Source organism: Sinocyclocheilus grahami, unplaced genomic scaffold (genome assembly GCF_001515645.1).
Source record: "Sinocyclocheilus grahami isolate Dianchi unplaced genomic scaffold, SAMN03320097.WGS_v1.1 scaffold1334.1, whole genome shotgun sequence".
NCBI lineage: Eukaryota > Metazoa > Chordata > Actinopteri > Cypriniformes > Cyprinidae > Sinocyclocheilus > Sinocyclocheilus grahami.
The window spans coordinates 67,836-92,598 of NW_015506513.1; the positions used below are offsets into that span (position 1 = coordinate 67,836).

Below are 24,763 nucleotides of genomic sequence, written 5' to 3' on the forward strand. Positions count from 1 at the left end.
CACAGAGAGAGAGAGAGAGAGAGAGACACACAGACACACACACACACACACAGAGACACACACAGACACAGACACATACACACACACAGTCATCCTCCTTTTCCTGTGCACTGCATGTAATACTCATAATCATCCACCAGATGTCACTTTATCCCTCATCACATGAATGTTCAAGGGTGAATTTCATAGACTAAAAAAAAAATATATATATATAAATATATACAGTCAAACTGATCTTGATAATGTCAGATAACGTTGATAGAAATGTATGTAATGAATTAAGTTAAATAGCTGTCAGCTGTTACATTTTAGTACATAATTAGATAAAACCAATTTAGCTCAACCTGTTACCAAGCAGTGCTTAATTTTGTTCAGTCTGTGGTGTAAACGCTCGCGTTAGCAATTAAAGAAAAACACTTGAGCAAACTTTGGTTAATTTTTGCTCCCAAATTTTGATCAGTTTTACTGGCATTCCACTGTTTGAAGAATTGTTGGGTATAATATATCACAGTTTACTTTATTTTGCTATCCTCACTTACATAAATTAACTATAGTGTCCTGCACCTGCTAGTAAAATATATATATATAAAAAAATATATCTGAATAATTTTTGGTTTGACTGTAAAACCTATTTTGTGTAAATTAAAATGTAATGATATTTTCTCCCCAAATGTTCATGCCTTTAAGATTAGTGGCCTTTACTTTTGAATGTGTTTGTTTAATTATTCTCAGTGATGCTTTGATTTATATTCTTATTAGCATTATATTGTACATTTTCACTGTATTCAAGTATGATAATATTAGGTAAAGCCTTTATGCCTTTATGTTTATAAAAGTAGTTTTAATGCATTAATTATGCCTTGTAATGCAGATTATAATGCTTGTATAATCTCATGAATAATTGTAACCATAGTTAATACATTATAAGACTTATCAGTTCATTGTTACACCATGCATTTTAAATGTGGTTATGATTATTTACGACAATATATAATGTATTAAAACGCACATTATGAATAATTATAATGCATTATACCCTTTAATAACCCTTTATAATGCATAATACAAAGAGGCTTTAAGTAAAGTGTTACCTAATATTTTGATTTATTATTATTTAATTAAAATTGGCAAAAAATAAAGGCAGTACAAGAATTACTATGATGTTGAATTTTTGCATGCATATCTCTCTTATTCACTGTCTCTGTTCAGTTCAGAGCAGTTGTTCAGATTCATCTTCTGTGGGCAGCATGAAAGAGAGCGACTCACCCGCGTCTGTGAGAGATTCAAAGAGAAACGGCGAGCAAACAGGTCACACTCAGGTGAGTCACACACACACATACACACACACACTCGCTCGCACAAACACACACACACACACATACACACACACACACACACACACACACACACACGCGCGCACAAACACACACACACACACACACGCACACACGCTCGCACACACACACACACACACACACACACACTCACACGTACACACACACATTCGCTCACACACACACACACACACAAACAAACACACACTCGCTCGCACAATCACACACACACTCACACACAAACACACGCACAAACACACACACACACACACACACCACTGCATGTAATACTCATAATCATCCACCAGATGTCACTTTATCCCTCATCACATGAATGTTCAAGGGTGAATTTCATAGAGACTAAAAAAAATATATATATATAAATATATACAGTCAAACTGATCTTGATAATGTCAGATAACGTTGATAGAAATGTATGTAATGAATTAAGTTAAATAGCTGTCAGCTGTTACATTTTAGTACATAATTAGATAAAACCAATTTAGCTCAACCTGTTACCAAGCAGTGCTTAATTTTGTTCAGTCTGTGGTGTAAACGCTCGCGTTAGCAATTAAAGAAAAACACTTGAGCAAACTTTGGTCAATTTTTGGTCCCAAATTTTGATCAGTTTTACTGGCATTCCACTGTTTGAAGAATTGTTGGGTATAATATATCACAGTTTACTTTATTTTGCTATCCTCACTTACATAAATTAACTATAGTGTCCTGCACCTGCTAGTAAAAAATATATATATAAAAAAATATATCTGAATAATTTTTGGTTTGACTGTAAAACCTATTTTGTGTAAATTAAAATGTAATGATATTTTCTCCCCAAATGTTCATGCCTTTAAGATTAGTGGCCTTTACTTTTGAATGTGTTTGTTTAATTATTCTCAGTGATGCTTTGATTTATATTCTTATTAGCATTATATTGTACATTTTCACTGTATTCAAGTATGATAATATTAGGTAAAGCCTTTATGTATAATGCATTATAAAAGTAGTTTTAATGCATTAATTATGCCTTGTAATGCAGATTATAATGCTTGTATAATCTCATGAATAATTGTAACCATAGTTAATACATTATAAGACTTATCAGTTCATTGTTACACCATGCATTTTAAATGTGGTTATGATTATTTACGACAATATATAATGTATTAAAACGCACATTATGAATAATTATAATGCATTATACCCTTTAATAACCCTTTATAATGCATAATACAAAGAGGCTTTAAGTAAAGTGTTACCTAATATTTTGATTTATTATTATTTAATTAAAATTGGCAAAAAATAAAGGCAGTACAAGAATTACTATGATGTTGAATTTTTGCATGCATATCTCTCTTATTCACTGTCTCTGTTCAGTTCAGAGCAGTTGTTCAGATTCATCTTCTGTGGGCAGCATGAAAGAGAGCGACTCACCCGCGTCTGTGAGAGATTCAAAGAGAAACGGCGAGCAAACAGGTCACACTCAGGTGAGTCACACACACACATACACACACACACTCGCTCGCACAAACACACACACACACACATACACACACACACACACACACATACAGTCGCTCGCTCAAACACACACACACACTCGCTGGCACAAACACATACACTCACACATACACACACACACACACACTCGCTCGCACAATCACACACACACACACAAACGCACATTCGCTCGCACAAACACACACACACACACACTCACACTCACACGTACACACACACATTCGCTCACACACACACACACACACAAACAAACACACACTCGCTCGCACAATCACACACACACTCACACACACACACAGACACACTCGTAAACACACACACACACACACACACACTCTCTCGCACACACATAAACACACTCGCACACACACACTCACACACACACACAGACACACTCGTAAACACACACACACACTCGTGCGCACACACACACACACACACACACATAAACACATTCGCATACACTCGTAAACACACACACACACACACACAAACAAACACACACTCGCTCGCACAATCACACACACACTCACACACAAACACACGCACAAACACACACACACACACACACACTCTCTCGCACACACATAAACACACTCGCACACACACACTCACACACACACACGCACTCGCTCGCACAAACACACACACACTCGCACACACTCGCAAACACACACACAAACACACACAGACACACTCGTCAACACACACACACACTCACACGCACACACACACACACGCGCGCACACACACACACACTCTCGCACACACACAAACACACCCGCACACACACACACACACGCACACTCTCTCTCACACAGACACACACACACGCACACTCTCTCTCACACAGACACACACACACGCACACTCTCTCTCACACAGACACACACACACGCACACTCTCTCTCACACAGACACACACACACGCACACTCTCTCTCACACAGACACACACACACGCACACTCTCTCTCACACAGACACACACACACACACACACTCGCTCGCACAATCACACACACACACACACACTCACACACAAACACGCACTCGCTCGCACAAACACACACACACTCACACATACACACACACTCGCTCGCACAAACACACACACACTCGCACACACACACACACACACACACAAACACACACAGACACACTCGTAAACACACACACACACATAAACACATTCGCACACACTCGTAAACACACACACACACACACACACACACACACTCGTAAACACACACACACACACACACACTCAACTGTACATTGAGTGAAGATGATGATATTTTATGTTTTACAGAGCTCTGCACCCTCCACCTCTGTGTGAATCAGTTGAACTCATAATGCAAGTCTTAAAATTAATGTAAGTACTGTATTTAAATGTATTGTTTTGTTTATTAATACATTTCTTCATATTTTTTAAATACATGGATCAGTGGAGAAAGATGCTTTTTAGACACAGAGTGTGTGTTTACAGCATCTACCTCATGCAGCAAAAAACATTACTAAACTATTAAATGCACTTTAACCCTATAAAGCCTGTATATATTTAATGCACAGACTCGGACTTCGCTGTCACACAAAATCTACTCCATACTTTCTTTCGTCTGATTGATAGTTGAGTGTGTTTTATCCAGTAAAAGCTCTTTTAGTGTAAATGTACAAAGATCCAGCTTTAGCTGCAGCTTCACGTGTCTTTCTGCTGTCAAATCTTGACTGATTTTATAAAGTAAACTTCAGAATAACTTTGATATTGTTAATAATATTTCAAAACGAACACTTACTGGACTGAAGCAGCTCGGCTTTACTTGATTCTCCATCAATCTTTTTTTTATTTTTTGAAAAATCTGATCATCAGGATCTTTTGAGGAACGTTTATGTCTTCATCTCTCAATTATCATTGGATTACAGTGCACTATATGTTTTAATCATCAAACTTAGCACTTAAATCTCATCTTAATAAGACATTATTGGAGATATAGAGGGACAACTGATATGTATATAATTGTGTGTATCTGCTATACTGTTATAAAGATCTGATTGATTTACATTACAAGCATCAGAATTGCATCATATTAATATCTGCTTCTGCACAAATTGCAGATTTTTGCTCTCAATTTGGGTTTCTGTATTACATTGAGCTGTGTTTTCTTCCATGTTATACCATATGAGCCATAAAAGCCTGATGTATCAAATATAATGCTCAACAAAAAACACATGCAAACTTTATTTTAGATTTTTTTTTTCTGACTATAGTTTCATATCAGGTGCAAATACTTTCTTTTCTGTGTAAGGTACATATTTGCTACTCATAATAGCATCACTTTTGTCTTTTCCTCAGACTTCTTTAATCAAAAACGCTGCCACATATTTCTGACTGGGAGAACTGGACACAAACTGGATCCTGAGACGCACAGCCGTGTAAATACAGTATTACAGAAGTCGTGTGTCGGCAGACGTCTCGCTTCTTTTACTTTCAGTTGCTCTTGATCATTGACTTTCAGGTAGTGAATCAAAGTTGGTTCAACGTCTCAGGCCCACACACACACATCAGAAAGTAAAAAGATGAAATTAAAGTCAACATGACATCAAAATTCCTGAAAATGTGTTCACCCTCAAGCCATCCGAGATCAGGATGAGTTTGTCTCTTCATCAGGTTTGGAGAAATGCAGCATTGCATCAGTGTCTCAGCAATGGATGCTCTGCAGTGAATGGGTGCCGTCAGAATGAGAGTCCAAACAGCTGATAAAAACATCACAATAATCCACACCACTCCAGTCCCATCAGTTAACATCTGGAGAAGACAAAAGCTGAGACACATCCAGCATTAAGACGATTTTAACTCAAATACCATAGAATTCATAATCCATAATAAAGCCCATCTCTTATATCGAAATCCAGCCATGTGTTTGTTTAGAGCTGTTTTGGCTTGTCAATGGTGCTTGATCTGTGCAGATTTCTCTCCTGATTCAGACCAGATGACGTATTCTCCAGATGTTAACTGATGGACTGGAGTGCTGTGGATTATTGTGATGTGTTTATCAGCTGTTTGGACTCTCATTCTGACGGCACCCATTCACTGCAGAGCATCCATTGCTGAGACACTGATGCAATGCTGCATTTCTCCAAACCTGATGAAGAAACAAACTCATCCTGATCTTGGATGGCCTGAGGGTGAACACATTTTCAGCAAATTTTCATTTTGTGTGAAGTATCCCTTTAATACACTTGTGCATGAATATTTGTTGTACATTATACCAAAGAAAAAAAATATATAATCTTATCAGAATGTAATAACGTTCTTCACCTCTAAAATTCCCTTCCAACTGAAAATAATAACAAAGAGCAGAGCAATAACAAGAAGTAAAGTAGGATGTTTAAAGGACTATTGGGAAACTCTGGAGGTGAACTTGAGAATGCATGTTGACTTTAAGGTCAGTATTTATGTGCGCGTGAACTTTCGCTCACTCAGTGCTACAGCAGTCACTTGGAGCTTCAAACTTCATTGCAAATGTGGATCAAATCCAAACCAAAGACACGTTTTGCAAGATTATGCCAAATGCAAACTCTCAAAATATTAAAATAAGAAAAGATTCTGTCAGTGCAGCTTACTTCAAGTGGCACTTTGTGATGTATGAGTTAAACGCTTTAACAGATTTTGTATATCAAACTCCGGCTGTTTTTGGCCGAGGACACATCTGGTATTTCAGCCCATCTCCATCTCAGAGTATTGAAGAATAAGAAACGATTTATTCTCCGTTCTCTGAGTTTAGTTAAGCACCAGCTGTCTTTTATTGCCCCGGCCCATCCGAGAGCCAAATCCAGACCTGCGTTTCAGAAGAGAGCTGCTATGGATGGTGTGTTTTATGCTTTATGAGTTATGTAATTATTTAGCTCCGCCCTCAGCTTTTCCATTAGCCAGATTCTGCACAGTCTTAAAGAGTATTAGATGCTGGAACGCTAATCTACTCAAAGGTTCAACCGTGTAAAAACTGACTCCAGCAACTGTAATCCACTTTTGAATTTATGAGGTCTGACTCTGGAAAATCATCCTTTATAAGCTCTGTTTGTACTTCAAGTCTTCTGTCGTGTTGCATATTTTAGATGGTGGAAACTCTGCGCTTCGGAGCATGTCTTCTTCTGATGAAACAGCAGCCAAAGTTTTGTTTCTCCTTGCGCTGAAGAGGTTTTATTCTGTCCAGCTGTGCATTGAGCTTGATGTGCTGATACACCCATAGGAAAGAAAAATCCTAAATATGATCTTTTTTAAAAAGTATATTCCAGGTTCTGTACAAGTTAGGATCAGTCGACAGCATTTGTGGTGTAACATTTGATTACCATTTAGCAATATCTGATTACTCTTACAATGGAAGTGAATGAGACCAGTTTTTGGAGGATTTTAAAAGCAAAATTGTGAAGTTTATAATTTTTTTAAAGTACTTACTTTTATAAAATGTAACATTTTTGTCAGTACATTGACTGACAGCCACCACTGATAAGCTACCACTAAATATTGTAGAAACTTAATTTGCTGTAAAGTTGCTTTGCAACGATTTGTATCGTGAAAAGCGCTGTACAAATACACTTGAATTGAAAAAACTTACATTAATGCTTTTGTTAAACCTTGTGCTAGGTTTGAGCGGTAATGTAAATGTTTAGTTATATTAAACTATATACTTGTAAATTATCATTGGACAAACTTTACACAAAAGGTTAGTAAGCAGACTGAAATCATGTTAACACATGTTTATATCCTGAGTTTTTTTAACATTTACAAAATTGGCACCATTTACGTCAATTGTAAGTCCCTGGAGAAAAAGAAGTGGAATAAATATTTAAGAAAATATTAATGAAATGAAAGGCCACATAAGTGCACTTAATGAGAGCACACTTGCACACTTCAAAAAAGTGTAGTGTAAAAATAGGTCGTGTTTTTTTAAGTTTTACTGTAGTTTTACTTAAGTGGGTCAAAAAAGCACTCTGAAGTTCAGCTGTCTGCATGTAATATAATTTTAATCTATAATACATTTTATTTAATTGCAATTAACATGCAATTAAAAGTCTGAAAGATTACATGCAGTCATTTTTTAAGTATATATTGTTTAATGTTGAAATAGTCAATGTATGAGTCAAAATTATGAGATACTAAGTCATAATTATGAGATAAAAAGTTTAAATCATGACAAAAAGTTGAAATTGTAAAAAAGTCAAAAGTATGAGAACAAATATGAGTCGTCATAATTATGAGATAAAAAGTTGAAATCATGACAAAAAGTAGAAATTATGAGATAAAAAATGTAAAGTATGTAAAAAAAATATGAGTCAAAATTATGAGATACTAAGTAGAAATCATGTCGAAAAGTTAAAAGTAAGTCATATTATGGCTCATAATGAGATAAAAAGTCAAAGTATATATAATTGTTTTTAAGAAAATGGAGAGACACACTGAAATAGTTTTCTGTGGTAATCAGCATTATGCCACACGTCTGTCGATTGACCTCGGCTTGTACTCTGAATATTCCTTTGATACTAGTAGAGATTATCCTCCTTAGAAAACAAAAGTTTCAGAAGCGATCTCAATAACTCACAGATACATCAGATTAGACACGACACAAAAGTGTGCAGTCAAAGAATTATTCAGGAATAAAACACAACTGAGAACTGCAGAAGAGCCACCTCTGAGCAATAGAACTGTGCTGCGTTAGTAGAAATGGGAAGTTGCATAGTTTCTTCAATAATTAAGCAGTTCAGAGGACAAACCCCATTTCTGAGAAAGACAGACCACTTGGAGAAGAGTGTAGGACTGAAGCGCGGCCGCCCCAAACCTGTGCGAGTGTGGGAGGAATGCACTGTATCTACAGCACCAAACCCACATTCAGGCCAAAAATACTCTCCGCAGCGGGGCGTGTGCGATCCAGCTCGCTCCCAAACCATAAATACCATGGCGTGATTCATCGTTTTGATTGTAAACAGGAGCGTGTGCCAGAGAAACAAGCTCTCTTTATAAGACTCATCATGCATTAATGTTTACATTTTTGAACGCTTTAAATTGCATGCTCCTTTTTGACTTTGTAACTGTTTGATTGTCTTTGTGGGAATATTAAATGAACAGAACCAAGTCGTTACCCCCTTTTTTTTTCTCCCCGCAGCCATTTTAGAGCCTGATGACATTTAGTGCATATGAGAGCATTATGGGATACGCACTTGACAACATTACTGACACGCTGAAAATGGCAGCCACTCAGTGACCAGCAGAAGGCATCGCATTTTTGAAAGGGGAAAAAAAGAGATGAAAAGAGTGTGCAGGACAGAAAGAAAAAGAGAGAGAGAGAGAGAGAGAGAGGCCAAAGACAATAGTTGGTATGATGGGAAATGAAGGAGGGACAGACGGAGAGGCACAGAGAGGGGAGAACAAGAGAGAAAGAATGAGACAGACGAGTGAGGGGGGGCGCAGCAGACGCAGTGAGTGTGAGAAAGGTATGGCTGAGGGCAGAGAAGTTTTTTTGTCTTGATAGAAATGTGAAGAGAGCGAGAGAATGGGTTTAAATGGGGGAGAGAGAGAGAGAGAGAGAGATAGTGTGAGGATTAGAGAGAGAGAGGGGGGTGTTGACGAGGCAGCGAGACTCGGGCGAACAAAGAGAACGTGGAGAGAATGAGTTGGGTGAAACATCAAAGGGATTTTTCGGCCGTGTTACCGGGACAACAGACATTTGCATGCGATTAGCTTTTTACATCATATTAAGGAGGGATGGGGTGAGCGAGGGGAAGCACACATCATAAAGAGAGAGACCGGTCGGTCACTCACACTGATTTATGTGCTGACAAGCAGCCATTTGTCTTGAAGATCACGCCTCTCTCACGCATGCAGCGAGTTATAAAGTACATGTGCTATCTGAAAACATGCCTTCATTACAATTAACACCAATAATAGAGTCATTTGTCATGGAGCGGTGGGAAATGAGCATGACCTTACAAGAGCTGCTGTGTTCACGGGAGCAGGTTCGAATCTGGTCTGCGTCATGTCTCTCTCAGTCTTTTTCTGCATTGTCAGAAAAGGTGCATTATTATATAATATCTACACTACCATTCAAAAGTTTCACGTTTGAAAAAAAAATGTCTCTTCTGCTTGCCAAGGCTGCATTTATTTGATCAAAAATACAGTAAAAACCGTAATATTCAATTTCTTCTAATATATTTTCAAACTTAATTTCTTTTTGTGATGGATTTTCTGCAGCCAGTACTCCAGTCTTCATTGTCACATCCATAAAAGCATAAAAAGAGGAACTATATAGAGAGATGGGTTATGACAATCCGGAGAAACAAAGAGGACATATTTACTGTCACTCTCTCAGCAGCTATATTACAAATGTATGGAAGCTTATTTCCAACACATAAGGATATTATAAAAAAAAAATCTTAAATCATAAAAATGTCAAAAGACAGACAGTTGAAATTATAAAATAAAAACTGAAATTACTGGATTAAAAAAGTCATGACAAATTGTTGAAATTATGAACTAAAAGTGAAATTAAGAGATACTAAGTCATAGTTATTAGATTTAAAAAAATCACGACAAGCTGAAATTGAGAAGTCATACGTATGACTGTCATAATGAGATACAATTCAAAATTACACATCAAAATTATGAGATATTAAGTCATAATTATAAAGGTGAAATCATGACAAAAAGTTGAAATCCTGAGATAAAGAGCCACAAGTATGACTCGAAATAATGAGAAAAAAAAAGTTTTAAAAAATGTCAACATTATGAGATACTAAGTTGAAGTTACAAAAAAGTTGAAATGAGATAAAACATAATTTGGACTCATGAGATAAAAAAATATGACTGTCAACATTATGAGAAACTAAGTCAGTTATTAGACAAGCTGAAATTGAGATCAAAAGTTCAAATCATGGCAAAAAGTTGAAATTATGAGATAAAAAATCTAATATTCAACATTATGAGATACTAAAATAATAATTTCAACATTATGAGATACTAAAGTTATAATCTCAACATTATGTGATACTAAAGTAATAATCTCAACATTGTGAGATACTAAAGTAATAATTTCAACATTATGAGATACTAAAATTATAATCTCAACATTGAGATACTAAAGTAATAATTTCAACATTGTGAGATACTAAAGTAATAATTTCAACATTATGAGATACTAAAGTAATAATCTCGACATTATGAGATACTAAAGTAACAATCTCGACATTATGAGATACTAAAATTATAATCTCAACATTATGAGATACTAAAGTAACAATCTCAACATTGTGAGATACTAAAGTTATAATCAACATTATGAGATACTAAAGTTATAATCTCAACATTGAGATACTAAAGTTATAATCTCAACATTATGAGATACTAAAGTAATAATTTCAACATTATGAGATACTAAAGTTATAATCTCAACATTATGAGATACTAAAGTTATAATCTCAACATTGAGATACTAAAGTTGAAATCATGACAAAGTTGAAATAACAAGTTGTTATGAAAAAGGTTAAGACTGTCGTCATTTTGATTTGATCTCATTATAATTATGACACAAAAAGTTTAAATTTTATATCCTCTCATAACATCTCATTTTATGTACTATCTCATAATTTCAACTTTTTATATCATTATTATGATTAATTCAAATAGATAAGCATTACTTTTGTATCTTATGTGCTGGAAATAGGCTTTCATAGCAACACTCGTGCCGCAGAGTTAACTTTTTTGTTTCTCAATTTAATGCCAGAGTAATAAAAAACAAAGTATAGGTATTATAAATATACATTTGTTTAGAAATTAAAACATAAGTATGTTTCTGATGTTAATTGTGGAAAGGCATCGTCACAGTCTGAAAAGGCTCCATAGACTGACTTCTAGACTGTAACGAGAGTGAACTTAGAGACAAGGAAGAGCTGGATTCAAGTCCAGATGATGAATTACTAGAAAACAGAAGGGTGTCTAAAAACTAAGAACATAATGCAGAGAAACACTAAAGACATCAACCAAACAGCCAACAATAAAGCAAGACCTGACCAAGAATACAGAACACCACTGATGTAACAGGTAACAGGAAACAAGAACTAAATACAAACTAAAAGTCCAAAACAAAAACAACCGTTGTCTTTTCTATCGAGTGATATACTCGCCTGCTAATGCAATGTCTTTATCTTTATTTGTGTCTTGAAACACTAATATGTGATTTACTTGCAATTCAGTAAACTTGCAATTCAATAAATCTGATTAGACACCATATGAGGTCCAAAAGTCAAAAATATCATTCTTTTTTATTTTTATTACAAATGACATAACCATTTTTGTTGAAAACTGAATTGAAAAATGCACTTTTCTTATGTTTCCTTTTTTGCTTTAATGCCAGCTGACATGAACTCCAGAAATCACACTGACGTTCCTCATCCACTTCCACAATGTTGCCCCTTTGAAACCTCATTTATTTCCAAGTTTAAATGCGTCTAGCTGTGTGCACCTTCTCTGATGGTCACATACAGATGCGCCCGTCTGCGTCTGCGGCCTGCTCTGCCTCACTGCTCTCAGTATACTGCGGCTGGCTGTATTGTGCTGTCGGGCGTCGTCATGGCCGTCGCCACGGTGCTATTGTCATGGCGATATTACAGTATCAATACCCTGACACTGCGACAAAGAGACAGCAGCCAATGCCACATCACTCCACCCCTTTAACCCCTCTCCTCTCCTCTCATTCTCCCTCCATCCTCACCAATCGATCCCTCCATCTCTGACTAAATATGTGCGTATTGATTCAGCGTCGGTCCCCTGCTCTCTTCTTCAATCCCTCTTTCTCTCTCTCTCTCTCTAACATCTATCAGGTTTCATCTCCCCTCAGACCACCCCTATGTCGCTCTCTTTTCCTCCTCTTCATCTGTCATTTCATCTCCCTTTTTTCACTCCTTCCTGTTCTCCATGCCATCTCTTCCCCCCACCTCTGCATGTTTTTTTTTTCTTTCTTTCTTTCTTTCTTTCTTTTTTGTCTCCGTCTCACTCACTCTCTGCATATTAATTGGTGCATTTGTGCTGCGGCGTACAAGACAATCAAAGCGTTGGGGGCGGGTGATGATATGACTGTATCAGACAACACACACACACAAACAACACACACACACACACATGTTCAGGCAGACACACTCGCGTGAGCTGACAGTCAGAGGTGTGTGTGTGAGTTAATATCCAGATTCCTCTCCGAAATCATCCTCAAACTCCCAAACACATCTGAAGATCCGAACCAGACAAAAACACCTGTGCATGCAGAGAATCAGAATCTGACATGCAAACGATTTCATTCTGTGGATACTGTATATAGAGTGCAGAGAGATTATTATTATTGTTGTTGTTGTACAACCGAAAGCTCCAAATTAATTATTAGTTTAACCAACCTATTTATTTATTTGGAAGGAAGGAATGAAAAATGTTCTGAATCTGATATACAAAGGTTTTCTGTTAAGGGTCTAAATAATAAATTATTATTATTATTAATTTACTTATTCCTGATTTACAGCAAAATGCTTCAAATGCATTAGGAGTTCAACTTGTATTATCTTTTTTTTTTTTTTTTCTTCAAAGGCCAAAAGGTGCAGAAGCTGATAAAATAAGCTGTGTAAAATAAGGGTGTATTCACACCGGGGGCCCTTTCTCCGTACGTCGCTTGTTACATCTGAGATGATTCGAAAGATTACAGATCTTCTAATCCTGATAACTGATCTCTGGCTAATGTGGTTCTTCAAACGAATTTGCATATTAGATTAAAATATCTGGATTAAGTTGTCTAGGATTACGGTGTGTTCTCGTGTTCCCCGAAAAGGGCAGATGTATCGATACTCGAAACCACGATCAGCGATGCAGCGATTGGCTGGCGGCGAGACAGCAACGTAATGACATCATATCCTTAAAAAAGACACCTGACGAAAAATTTCTGAACCTTTATAAGGAAACAGCCAAGTGAACAAAACTACATGAATGGTATAATAGAAAAATGTGCACTGTTTTTATTTTTTTTACATGATTCCCAATTATTTATATTCACCATTTCTAGTATTTGCAGGCTTTACATTTGTATCTCAATGTTGTAATTAGCAATTAATTTAATTTTATCTTTGAAACAGATTTGTTATGTGACGGCATTAATTAAAGTGTCTTAAGGGTCAAGATCAAGTTATCTGCATCTCCTGCGCTCCATCAAGCCTCTCCCATAATAGCTGTCAGCACTCAAATTAATGCACGGCTCAGATTAACTGTATACATAAAGAAATTATTTCATCATACATATTTCAATGAGTAAAAGTGCCTGTGTCTATATATAGACAGCCAGTTTTACTCATTGAAATATACTGTAGCCTATAGACTACACAACATTATTATATAGTTTTTCAATTATTATTATTTTAAATTACTATCCCTGGATCAGCAGGATACTCTTCTAATGAAGTAGCAGTAGGACAGATTTTAACTATCAATTCTGCTTAAAAAGATGCGATCTAATCCTGCTTACATGAAATAAGCTGCTCCCGAGCAGGTTTAAGCTCACAGACCAGAACAGAACAGAACAGAGTTTTTCAATTATTATTATTTTAAATGACCGTCCCTGGATCAGCAGGATACTCTTCTAATGAAGTAGCAGTAGGACAGATTTTAACTATCAATTCTGCTTAAAAAGATGCGATCTAATCCTGCTTACATGAAATAAGCTGCTCCCGAGCAGGTTTAAGCTCACAGACCAGAACAGAACAGAACAGGGATGAGCTTCGAAGAACCAAACAATCCGAGATCAGGCGAAATCGTCAACAATCAAATCCAGCTAACTGAGTTAGCCACGTACGAAGAACGGGCCCCAGGAAAGTCTGCTAGTTCACTTGCTTTGGTCCGGACCAAATACATTGAGTTTGTTTGGTGCGGTTCGCTTTCGCACTGCTCTTTTTGTAAGTGAACCAGCAAATGTAACACGTGTGCTTAAGATCATCCATGCAACCGTATAGAGTTGGTTTGGAAGCGGACCGAGACACCTCTTCAGCTGGGTCTCTGTGCGGACCCGAGTGCGATTGCTGTATTCACACCTGCCCCAAAGATCCGCACCAAGAGGGGAAGCGAACTTGAGTTCGATTCAATCGAACCAAACAAGACAGGTGTGAATACACCCTAACAGTAGGTGGCGATTAATTACCTATATAATACATTTGTTTATTTATTTATATATGATGTAGAGAGAATTCGAGATTTGTTGTTGTTGATGTTGTTGTTATTATTTACAGCAAAATCTTCCAAATCCATTAGTAGTTCAACCTATTTATTTATTATTTATAGCTCCCCCCCCCCCCCCAAAGTAAAATGAGGTGCTGAATCTGATATACAACAGTTTTCTATTATAGGTGGTTTTCTCTGAAGATGGTTATTTATTTGTTTATTCGTGGATCTCACATCAAAAGAGGGTGAGTAACATGTATACTGATATCTATAACATCTATATAGACTATATATAGAGATAGATTATTATTATTGACGTTGCTATTGTTTCAATGCATTGAATGCATTTATTTATTTAGGCCTAGGCTATTTATTTATCTATGCCTATGTATGCATGCATGCATTTTCTGTTACAGGCCGTTGTTGTTTGTTTAAAAGAGGGTGCATAGCACGCGTTACACTTAATGTGGCCTGAGGTCGTGCTGTTTTACTCGCGCGCACCTGCGCCGCTTCCACGTGGAGCGCGAGTTTCTTCACAATCACAAGTGAACTACAGAAGCCCTTTCTGACGGACGGCAAAGCAGCAAACACCCGCTCCTACAGGCTACTCTTTAAAAGACGTCCGGGTGTAGATCTGAGCGACGCGAGAAACTTGTGTGGAGCGTGATTTGTGTCAAAAGTCCGTCCCGCGAAGCTATTGATCGTTTTAAAATGGTGCCTCTGCGAGATTATAATTACATTTGCAACCTACAGCCTCCGCCTCTCTCTCTCTCTCTCTCTCTCTCTCTCTCTCTCATTCACTCACTCACTCACGGCTGCACAATAAATGGATTTTTGAGAAAAGAGAGAGAGAGAGAGAGAGAGACGTGTGAGGAAAGAGAGGAGGAGGAGGAGAAGATAGAGAGGGCAGAAGGGAGGGGGCATCGGCGTATGCTTGTATACAACTACCCCCGATTTCCATTTTTCCCCCTAACTCCTAATGTATTTAATTCAAGTGAAACGTAATCATGACGTGTGCTGTCATTAATCTCCTCGCCGCCTCTCCCGTAAGTACATTCAGCCTTACTTTCAGCACAAAACACCCGATTCCTTTCAAATAACTGACCTAATCTGCGCTTTTTGAGCGATTTTACTGATGCACATCGCTCGCGAGTGTGATGGTGTGCGCGAGCGTGCAGTTTGAGACGTATAGAGAGCGATTGTTGTCGCCTTCACAAACAACAAATATCCGACGACGACTTTTTTTTGGGGGGTGGCTGATCCGGGTGATGCAAAGCCATGGAGACTGAATAGCCGTCGCGTTTACACCTCGCGTTTCTTTGCACATGCATGCATCCAGAGATATTGATTGGCGTCTGGTGTTTCATACGTGTTCTCGCGCATACACACTTCCTCACTTTTGTCTCGTGCCGTGTATGTCGCCGGGGGGGGTGGCTGATCCGGGTGATGCAAAGCCATGGAGACTGAATAGCCGTCGCGTTTACACCTCGCGTTTCTTTGCACATGCATGCATCCGGAGATATTGATTGGCGTCTGGTGTTTCATACGTGTTCTCGCGCATACACACTTCCTCACTTTTGTCTCGTGCCGTGTATGTCGCCGGTGTGTGTGTGTGTGTGTGTGTGTGTGAGAGAGAGAGAGAGAGCGAGCGCGCGTGTGTGTCCTGAAAGAGATGCGAGGCTCGCGCATGAAAATGCAACTTTCGTTTTTTAAGGCCCTTGAATATTACCAGAGCCTCAAGTGTGGAAAAAAAAGTGCACTGAACTCAGAGGTACACGCTGAGTGTAGATGTTTGAACTTTTTTTCTAGTGCGAGAAGCAACCGTTCATTTCTCCGCGACTGCACTATTGCAAAGTTTTATACTTTATGAGAAGCATTGCTTAGTTATGTTGCAGTCAAAACCCGCATGTTTGAACTTAGTTTGTGTGGGACGCAGACAGATCCGACTGGATCGGACGCTCTGGGGGGGGAAAAACAGCAGCATATTAATAACTTCGAAGAACATAGGAAAGCGTTCAGTGCATGTTAATGCAAAAGCTGGTAAATTTGCACGCGCTCCGCATGTCCTAACGTCACCTCACACAGATGCGCGCTCGCTATTTAAACCTGCAGCTGCTAGTTTTACAAAAGACCCTAAAAACACGTAAAGTTTCGTGATTAGCCACGATAGCAGCGGATTTCCAGATGAAACCCCACGATGGCACTTTTCAGCTGCACCCTGATGGCTTGTCCGTTTCCCCTCCCTTTATCTTTTGTTGAAAGAAAATCAGGAAGAAAATGGAGCGCACAACATCCCGTCCCAAATGTTGCATGTCTGCCTCTGTTTGGGTAAAAACGATGCCGTTGCGTCTGTAAATCGCGATTTAATGCACGGGCTTAATGTCGGCGTTCGCGGAAGGACGCGTCGTGCGCGCGTTTGTTTGTGAGCATTTATTTATTTCATTAATGTGGCTTTTTAATTGAGATGGCCGCGAGAGAGAAGGCGACTGAAAATGGTTGCGCGTTTTATCACGCGAGGAAATTCCTCTCCACAGACGCTCATCTGATGTCCTGCAAATGCATCCCGCCAAGAAACTTTACACACACACTCACACACACACACACATATATGGAAATTCTATAAGGCGCCATTGCTTTCCATTATTTAGCGCTGGCACAGATTTGGGTGCTATTAGACGGGTGACGGAATGAGACCAGCCCCCTGAACTGACGCGACAGTTTGACGGATAAAGAGGGCAGAGCAGCGCAGAGATGTGGTGGAAGCCCTGTAAACAACTTTTACAAGCAGATCTGCTCCTGCTCGTCTTGATAACCTGCACGGACAGCACATCTGGATGAGATGTTGCAGGGGCTTCAGAATTTGACCTGGCACCTGGCTAATTCAGCCACAGATTTCCAGATCGGTATGGTGACATAATTAGCAATAGCATACAGGAAGCTGGGATTTATTCCTGTTCATGCTTGCAAATAAGGAGACATAACATGTTTATCTTCTTGCTGTATGTAAGGAACAACAGGTTGTCAGTTCAAGGTATCTGTGTGTTTAGTAACTGACGAACATGCCTGCATGGGTCCAACTTTAAATAAGGTGGCCTTATGCACTTACATCAAAAAATAACATACAGTGTACCTGTACCTGTAGTGCAAAACACGGTTACATTTTAAGGCGTCCTTGTTACAGTGTAATTATACATTTAAGTACTGAGTAATATTAACTACATGTACTTGTACTAAATGTTTAGGGTTAGGATTATGGTTACTTGCATGCAATTATGCATGATTAATTGTTATTATGATATCAAGTACATGGTGTAACAAAGTGTTACCCAAAACACTTCTGCTGCTATTGAGGTGGGATACAGGTAAGGTCAGGGACAAGTTTGGTGGTTTGGGTAGGTTTAAGGGTGGGTTAAGGTGTAAGGGATGGGTCAACAGTATAATTACATATATGTAATTACATAAATTAATTACAGATGTAATTACATGCATGTATTTTTTCAAATAAAGTACAGTGTTAAACATGTATGTACACAATAAGTGCATTGCATCAAATGATTAATTTAAATGTAAGTGCATGGTAGTAAAGGCCACCTAATATAAAGTGGGACGTCTGCATGTTATCCATCATTATAAAAAGTTAAATTATGCCATTTGCATGTCATTTTACCTTATTTGACCACTAAAAACTGCTTTTGAATGATTTAACAGAATGCAATTATGTTTATTTAATCTCATTAGATAATACAGCCCGTTAATTTACAGGCTACCTCATAAAACATGTGACGAAACATTTTGACATACTATATTCAAGTTCAAATTCGGCAGGGCTCATCCCGTTCATGCAGATATAGATCAGCTTTGTCGGTTTGAGTTCCTCTCTGTGCTCAGATGCCTGAAGCTAGACTTTCTAGCACAGCACACTGCCTTTGTGGCGAACACCTTACAGCTCGTGTCATTGGTGGAGGTCAGAGGTGGGCTGTTCGTTGTAAAAAAAACAATTCTGATTGAAAATGATCACTTCTTTAAATCATTCGAGGCTTGATTTCACCTGAATCTGAGCCCATGCTCTCTTGATGTCCGTACTGACTCGGACCCGGCTTACACCTGTTATTATCCATCTCAGGCGATCCGGCATCAGTTTTGACGGCTCAAATCATTATTACGCGATTACGTCTCATATATATGTCAGGTTCTTACTGCAAGTTGATAAAATGAAGGGGGAAAAATGGCATACTCCTGCTCCCAAATATAGGCTACTTTTTAATTGTGATCTAAAAAAAAAAGAATATAATTAACTGTCACTGCTTATAGATGATGCCAGACATGTCCTTGTTGTTCTGTGAAGTCTAATGCATATACGTCTGGGTTTTCCAAATGTTTGAATCACTATAATCCAGGTGCATTAATGTTTACACCACTTATGTAGTGTGCTCGAATGTGGTTGTAGTGATCAGATCAAACACGTTTTGGATCCTATTTACACTTGCATTTAACATTATTGGATCACCTGGGATTGCTATTCATACCAGGTATAATAAAACAATCTATAGTCCACCCAAAAACATGTCAACGTACTGTAAATGTGTTCCGGAGAAATGCGACCCCATTTAAAGTACCGGTGATACTCAGATAATGGAATAATCAGTTGACCTCAATCAAAATCCTACAGATGTTGCAAACAGGTTGCTGTTTTTTTCACATGGGATGCATTTGTTACTTCAGTGTTGACTTTTTTGACATTTCTAATTGGCAAAAGTCCAAAAATAAAAGCACGACATATATCAAATAATTTTAATAGCAGCTACATTACATGCAGTTCTTTTAAACAACAGCGGTCTATTTCTCTTTTCTTATTTTTTTGTTTATACGATATTCATTCCATTACATACAAAGCCGTTAGTTAAATAGTCAATGCATGTGCCCCAAGAAGGCACAAAATATGCGAGCGTGTATTTGTGTGTGCTTGTACTGGGAGTGTAGCATGTGGCCATTCAGACAAAGGTGTTTAGCATGCATGAATCATCTAGTGACTAGGTGCCATATTGAGTGTGTGTATGTGTGTGTGTGTGTGTGTGTGTGCATGCATTATTTGCGCATGCTGCTTTGTCGCTCTCCTGCGTTCATCTCTCCCCTCCCCCTTCTGTCTAGCACCTTATCACTCTCTCCATCTATCCAAATTTGGAGAAGCTTTATTGGCATGACAGGGTTGGTCAGACACGAACGTGTCTGTCAAGGCGGAACAGTGCATTGCCATGACGATATTCATATGATAATAATGCCAACAGACCAAACAGATCGCAAGATCCTCCATTGCAGAGCAGAACACTCTGTCCCCTTTCTCGACAGATTTACTCATCAAATATGCTCATTGTGTTCTTCATTTATGTTTTTTCTTCACTAACCCCCCCCCCCCTCTCATTCTCTCTTTCTCGCCTGTCTGTCTCTCTCCTCTCTTTTCTTTTCTCTTCGCCATGTTGGCAGGCCCCAATCTACCAGCTGATATCAGCATTCCCTGGCACTGTGCCAACTGGCACCGCTGCAGAGAGACAGAGAGTGAGAGAGGGAAAGATAGAATGAAAGAAAATCAGTCAAGAACAGAGGGAGGAGGGAATGAGGGTGAAAAGAGAAAAAGTGCAAGGGGTGGATTCACAATTTATGAACGTGAAAAGACAGAAGGAAGGAAAAAGGAGGACAATAATGGTGGGATTAGAAAAGAAAGAAAGAAAGAAAAATGGAGGGGGCAGTATGATTGATATAGTGTGATATCGTTGTGAGTCACGGCTGAGCTAAAATGTCAACTGGCTCTGTTAGCCACCGATTCGTCCAAGTCTTATGTCACAGATACACATACTTTCACACACAGTCACAATCACACACTAATGCACAAGCAAACACTTGATTGTGTACATAAATCCCAACTCAGACACAGACATACAGTTCAGTCTGTTCGTAGAGGTAAATACAAAATTTAAAAAACCCACCCACACAAACACAAGCATAGTGACACATATTCAGGCATACAGACGCCCTCACAGATGTTTAGCAGATTGTCTTTCTGTAATTATCAATGAAATTAATTTTCTCTTATGAAAGAAGCAGGTGTTTTTTTTTTTTTTTTTTTTAAAAACCAAATCTTTTTTTCCCCTTTTTTTTTTTTTTTTTTTTTCCACTTTTTTTTTTTTTTTTTTTTTTTTAATCTATTTAAAATGAATCAATTATGATCCATCAGGCTTTTGAGGAAAGTGTATTTGTTCATCTCTCAAACGTCATTGTATTGCATTGCGTTATATGTTTTGAAACTACAGAGCTTTAATCATAAAATGGAGTATTTAAATATCATCCCATAAGACATTATTGGGAGCTACAAAGTGACAGCTGATATTAATATGCATGCAGTTTAATTGTCTGTTATAATGTTAAAATCGTTTCTAAAGATTCTATCAGAATTTAATCTATCAATCAGAATTCTATCAGAATTGAATCTTACTTTTTGGCCATATAAAGAGATTTGCATCATGGATGTGCAGCTAACAAATCTGCAGCAACTTCATGATGCTATAATGCCAATATGAATCAAAATCTCTGAGGAATGTTGTGAATATACAGTATGCCGAGAAGAATTAAGGCAGTTCTGAAGCCAAAATGATGTATTACATAATAAAGTGGCCAGTGAGTGTATAAGCTAAAATGATGCTTGCCCTGTTAATCAGCACTAATTACAATAACTCCAAAGAATGAAAAACCTGAAAAAAATAACACTCCCAGTAGTTCACATATTAGTCAGATGCGCTTTCCATGATTTCATCTCTTTGCGATCTTTCTCTTTTCTTTTTTTCTGTGCTCCAGTTCTCTCTAATCTCTCAGTGTCATTTCCAAGGCCTGGTTACAGCCACTATTTTTGCACATCTGTCTAACACTATCTGATAAACGCACAGAACATTCCCACAACCAGGAAATAAGACGAAGGGCTCCATATCACTTCAGAAATTATGTTCAGAGGCTCCTCAAGGCATTACTCCCTGAAAATGCATTTGTCAATAGACTCATTTGATAGCCTCTGTGTTTCTCACCCATCAAAATTAGATGAGGACTTGATCGAAAAAACACGAAAGGGATCAGAATAAAACTCAGTTTCAAACTTCAAATCAATGTAATTCTGAAGTCTGTTTACTAGAAATGAAAGAAGCTATTAATCTTTGAATTGATGCATCATGTAACCTATCATTCATTCATGCATTGGATGCTCAGTGGGAACCAAGTCTCACGTGTCACGCCACATTCAAACACTATCTCACCCACACATAAACCTGGAGGCCATGGACTTTTTTTTCTTCTACCTGTTTTACTCTTCCTCTCACTGTCATTCACATATTGAATGGCTCTTTCCTGTCTGTGTGCTGAAATGTGCTTCCATACTTTTCTGACATCAGTCTTTTTTAGTTTTTGTCTGAGAGACAGAGAGTGAGAGAGGGAAAGATAGAATGAAAGAAAATCAGTCAAGAACAGAGGGAGGAGGGAATGAGGGTGAAAAGAGAAAAAGTGCAAGGGGTGGATTCACAATTTATGAACGTGAAAAGACAGAAGGAAGGAAAAAGGAGGACAATAATGGTGGGATTAGAAAAGAAAGAAAGAAAGAAAGAAAGAAAAATGGAGGGGGCAGTATGATTGATATAGTGTGATATCGTTGTGAGTCACGGCTGAGCTAAAATGTCAACTGGCTCTGTTAGCCACCGATTCGTCCAAGTCTTATGTCACAGATACACATACTTTCACACACAGTCACAATCACACACTAATGCACAAGCAAACACTTGATTGTGTACATAAATCCCAACTCAGACACAGACATACAGTTCAGTCTGTTCGTAGAGGTAAATACAAAATTTAAAAAACCCACCCACACAAACACAAGCATAGTGACACATATTCAGGCATACAGACGCCCTCACAGATGTTTAGCAGATTGTCTTTCTGTAATTATCAATGAAATTAATTTTCTCTTATGAAAGAAGCAGGTGTTTTTTTTTTTTTTTTTTTGGTTGTGTTTGGGCCTGTCCGCTGCAGACTTATGTAATCTATGCATGTGTGGCTTTATGTAATTGTTCACTTCTATCAGTGCACTGTGTGTTAAGGGTGTGTGTGCTTATATGAGTAGCTTAGGTAATGAGAGATTGTGGGGGTTTAGATCAGTTATATCTATGTGTCTGGATTTAAGGTGTGTATGTATGTATTTTTGTTCTGATTTAAGCAGCTACTGTAAGTGTATGTGCAGGAAGGGTGTGTGGGGAAGTCCAAACATCTCGCGCCCATCCTGTTTGGGACAGTCCATGTCCTGCTCTGCCCTTAGACCCGTACACAGGAACAAATGTGTGTACACTCATTTTTTTATTCTGTGTTGTACTTGACAGGGGACTGTTGGAGGTGGTCAGGCAAATTGCCACCATCAGAACACACCCTCTTTAAGTCAAGGAAGTGAAGCATGGCATAGACACATCACCAGTGAGTGATCTATCTGTCTGTCTGTCTGTCTGCCTATCTATCTAATCTAGATCTAATCACAATTATCAATTATTTCCTCGCTCAGAGAATGGATTCTCCACCAGAGAGTATGCTGGCTCTTTCCTGTGAGCCCCCATTGTCTCCTCCCTCCATGCCGTCCCTGGACCACAGTCCCCAATTCCTACCCCAGAGTCTTCAATCTACCCCTTCTAGCCCTCAAACTGAACTCTATGCCCCGGTCTCACCTTGCCCCCTTCCGGAGGCCAGCCTCCAAGATGAGGAGGAGGAGGAAGAGGAGCTGTCAACTCCCCCATCACCCACCCCAGCGGTGGCGCTGTTTCCTGGTGAACTGGAGCTTGGCAGTCCCTCATCGGAGAGCAGCCCCCCAGCCACACCATTAACACCTTTTCCTGGTTTTGGAGCTCTGGAGCAGGCCATCTCCTCTGGTCAAAGTACCACCTGTGATGATGAGTTGGATCTTCAACTTTTCAACAATGAGGGCATGGCTGTGCCCGGAGGGACAAGCTCTGGGCCTGGCCTAAGGTTCCCGTGCCATGTGTGTGGAAAGAGGTTCCGCTTCCAGAGTATTTTGTCCCTGCATGCTCGAGCTCACAGTTTAGACCGGGAGCGTCGAGCTTCAGCTCCCTACCGAACCACACATGCCAAACTGCAGCAGAACCATGTGGGTGACAGTGTAATCCAGAATCTCAACAACAGAGAGCCTGGTCTGAAACTGAGTCCATTATCTGGGTCATTACAAAAGAGTATGGATGAGGACATGGTTCCAGAGGAACCTCTTCAAACTGCTAGCAGCCCACATTTCCTCTTTGAAGGAACCACAGCCCTGACCCCACCTCTAACAGAGGAAGCACCAATCTCAACCACCTTCTCTCCACTTGGCCATGCCCACTTGGAAGACAACACCCCCTCCACAGCTGCTTCTGCCTTCCGGTGTCATGCTTGTAAGGGTAAGTTCCGTACAGCTTCAGAGCTGGCACGTCATGTGCGGATCCTCCACAACCCCTACAAATGTACAATGTGTCCCTTCTCAGCCAGTCAGGAGGAAAGCCTGGCTGCCCATCTGCAGGAGAGCCACCCACCTGAAGATCCTGCCACTGAAACAGTTTTTCCTCCTCACCCTATAACAGCACCAACAGAGACTCCTCCCTCACAAAT

At 38.9% G+C, this 24,763-nt stretch overlaps 1 protein-coding gene across 3 annotated transcripts in view; it reads left to right on the plus strand.

Annotated features, from left to right (window-relative positions):
* The first annotated feature begins 15,953 nt into the window (after nt 1-15,953).
* LOC107569327 (zinc finger protein 536-like) overlaps nt 15,954-24,763 on the plus strand; it is a 14,830-nt gene continuing 6,020 nt past the window's right edge. Inside the window, exons 1-3 of one of the 3 annotated variants that reach the window (XM_016255397.1) lie at nt 15,954-16,134; nt 23,497-23,587; nt 23,673-24,292. In XM_016255397.1, coding sequence (XP_016110883.1) covers nt 23,676-24,292 — 617 coding nt within the window. In that variant the 5' untranslated portion in view covers nt 15,954-16,134; nt 23,497-23,587; nt 23,673-23,675. Of the gene's footprint in view, nt 16,135-17,458; nt 17,992-23,496; nt 23,588-23,672; nt 24,293-24,763 lie in introns of those variants that run through there. The other 2 variants (XM_016255395.1, XM_016255396.1) reach the window with 2 other exon arrangements.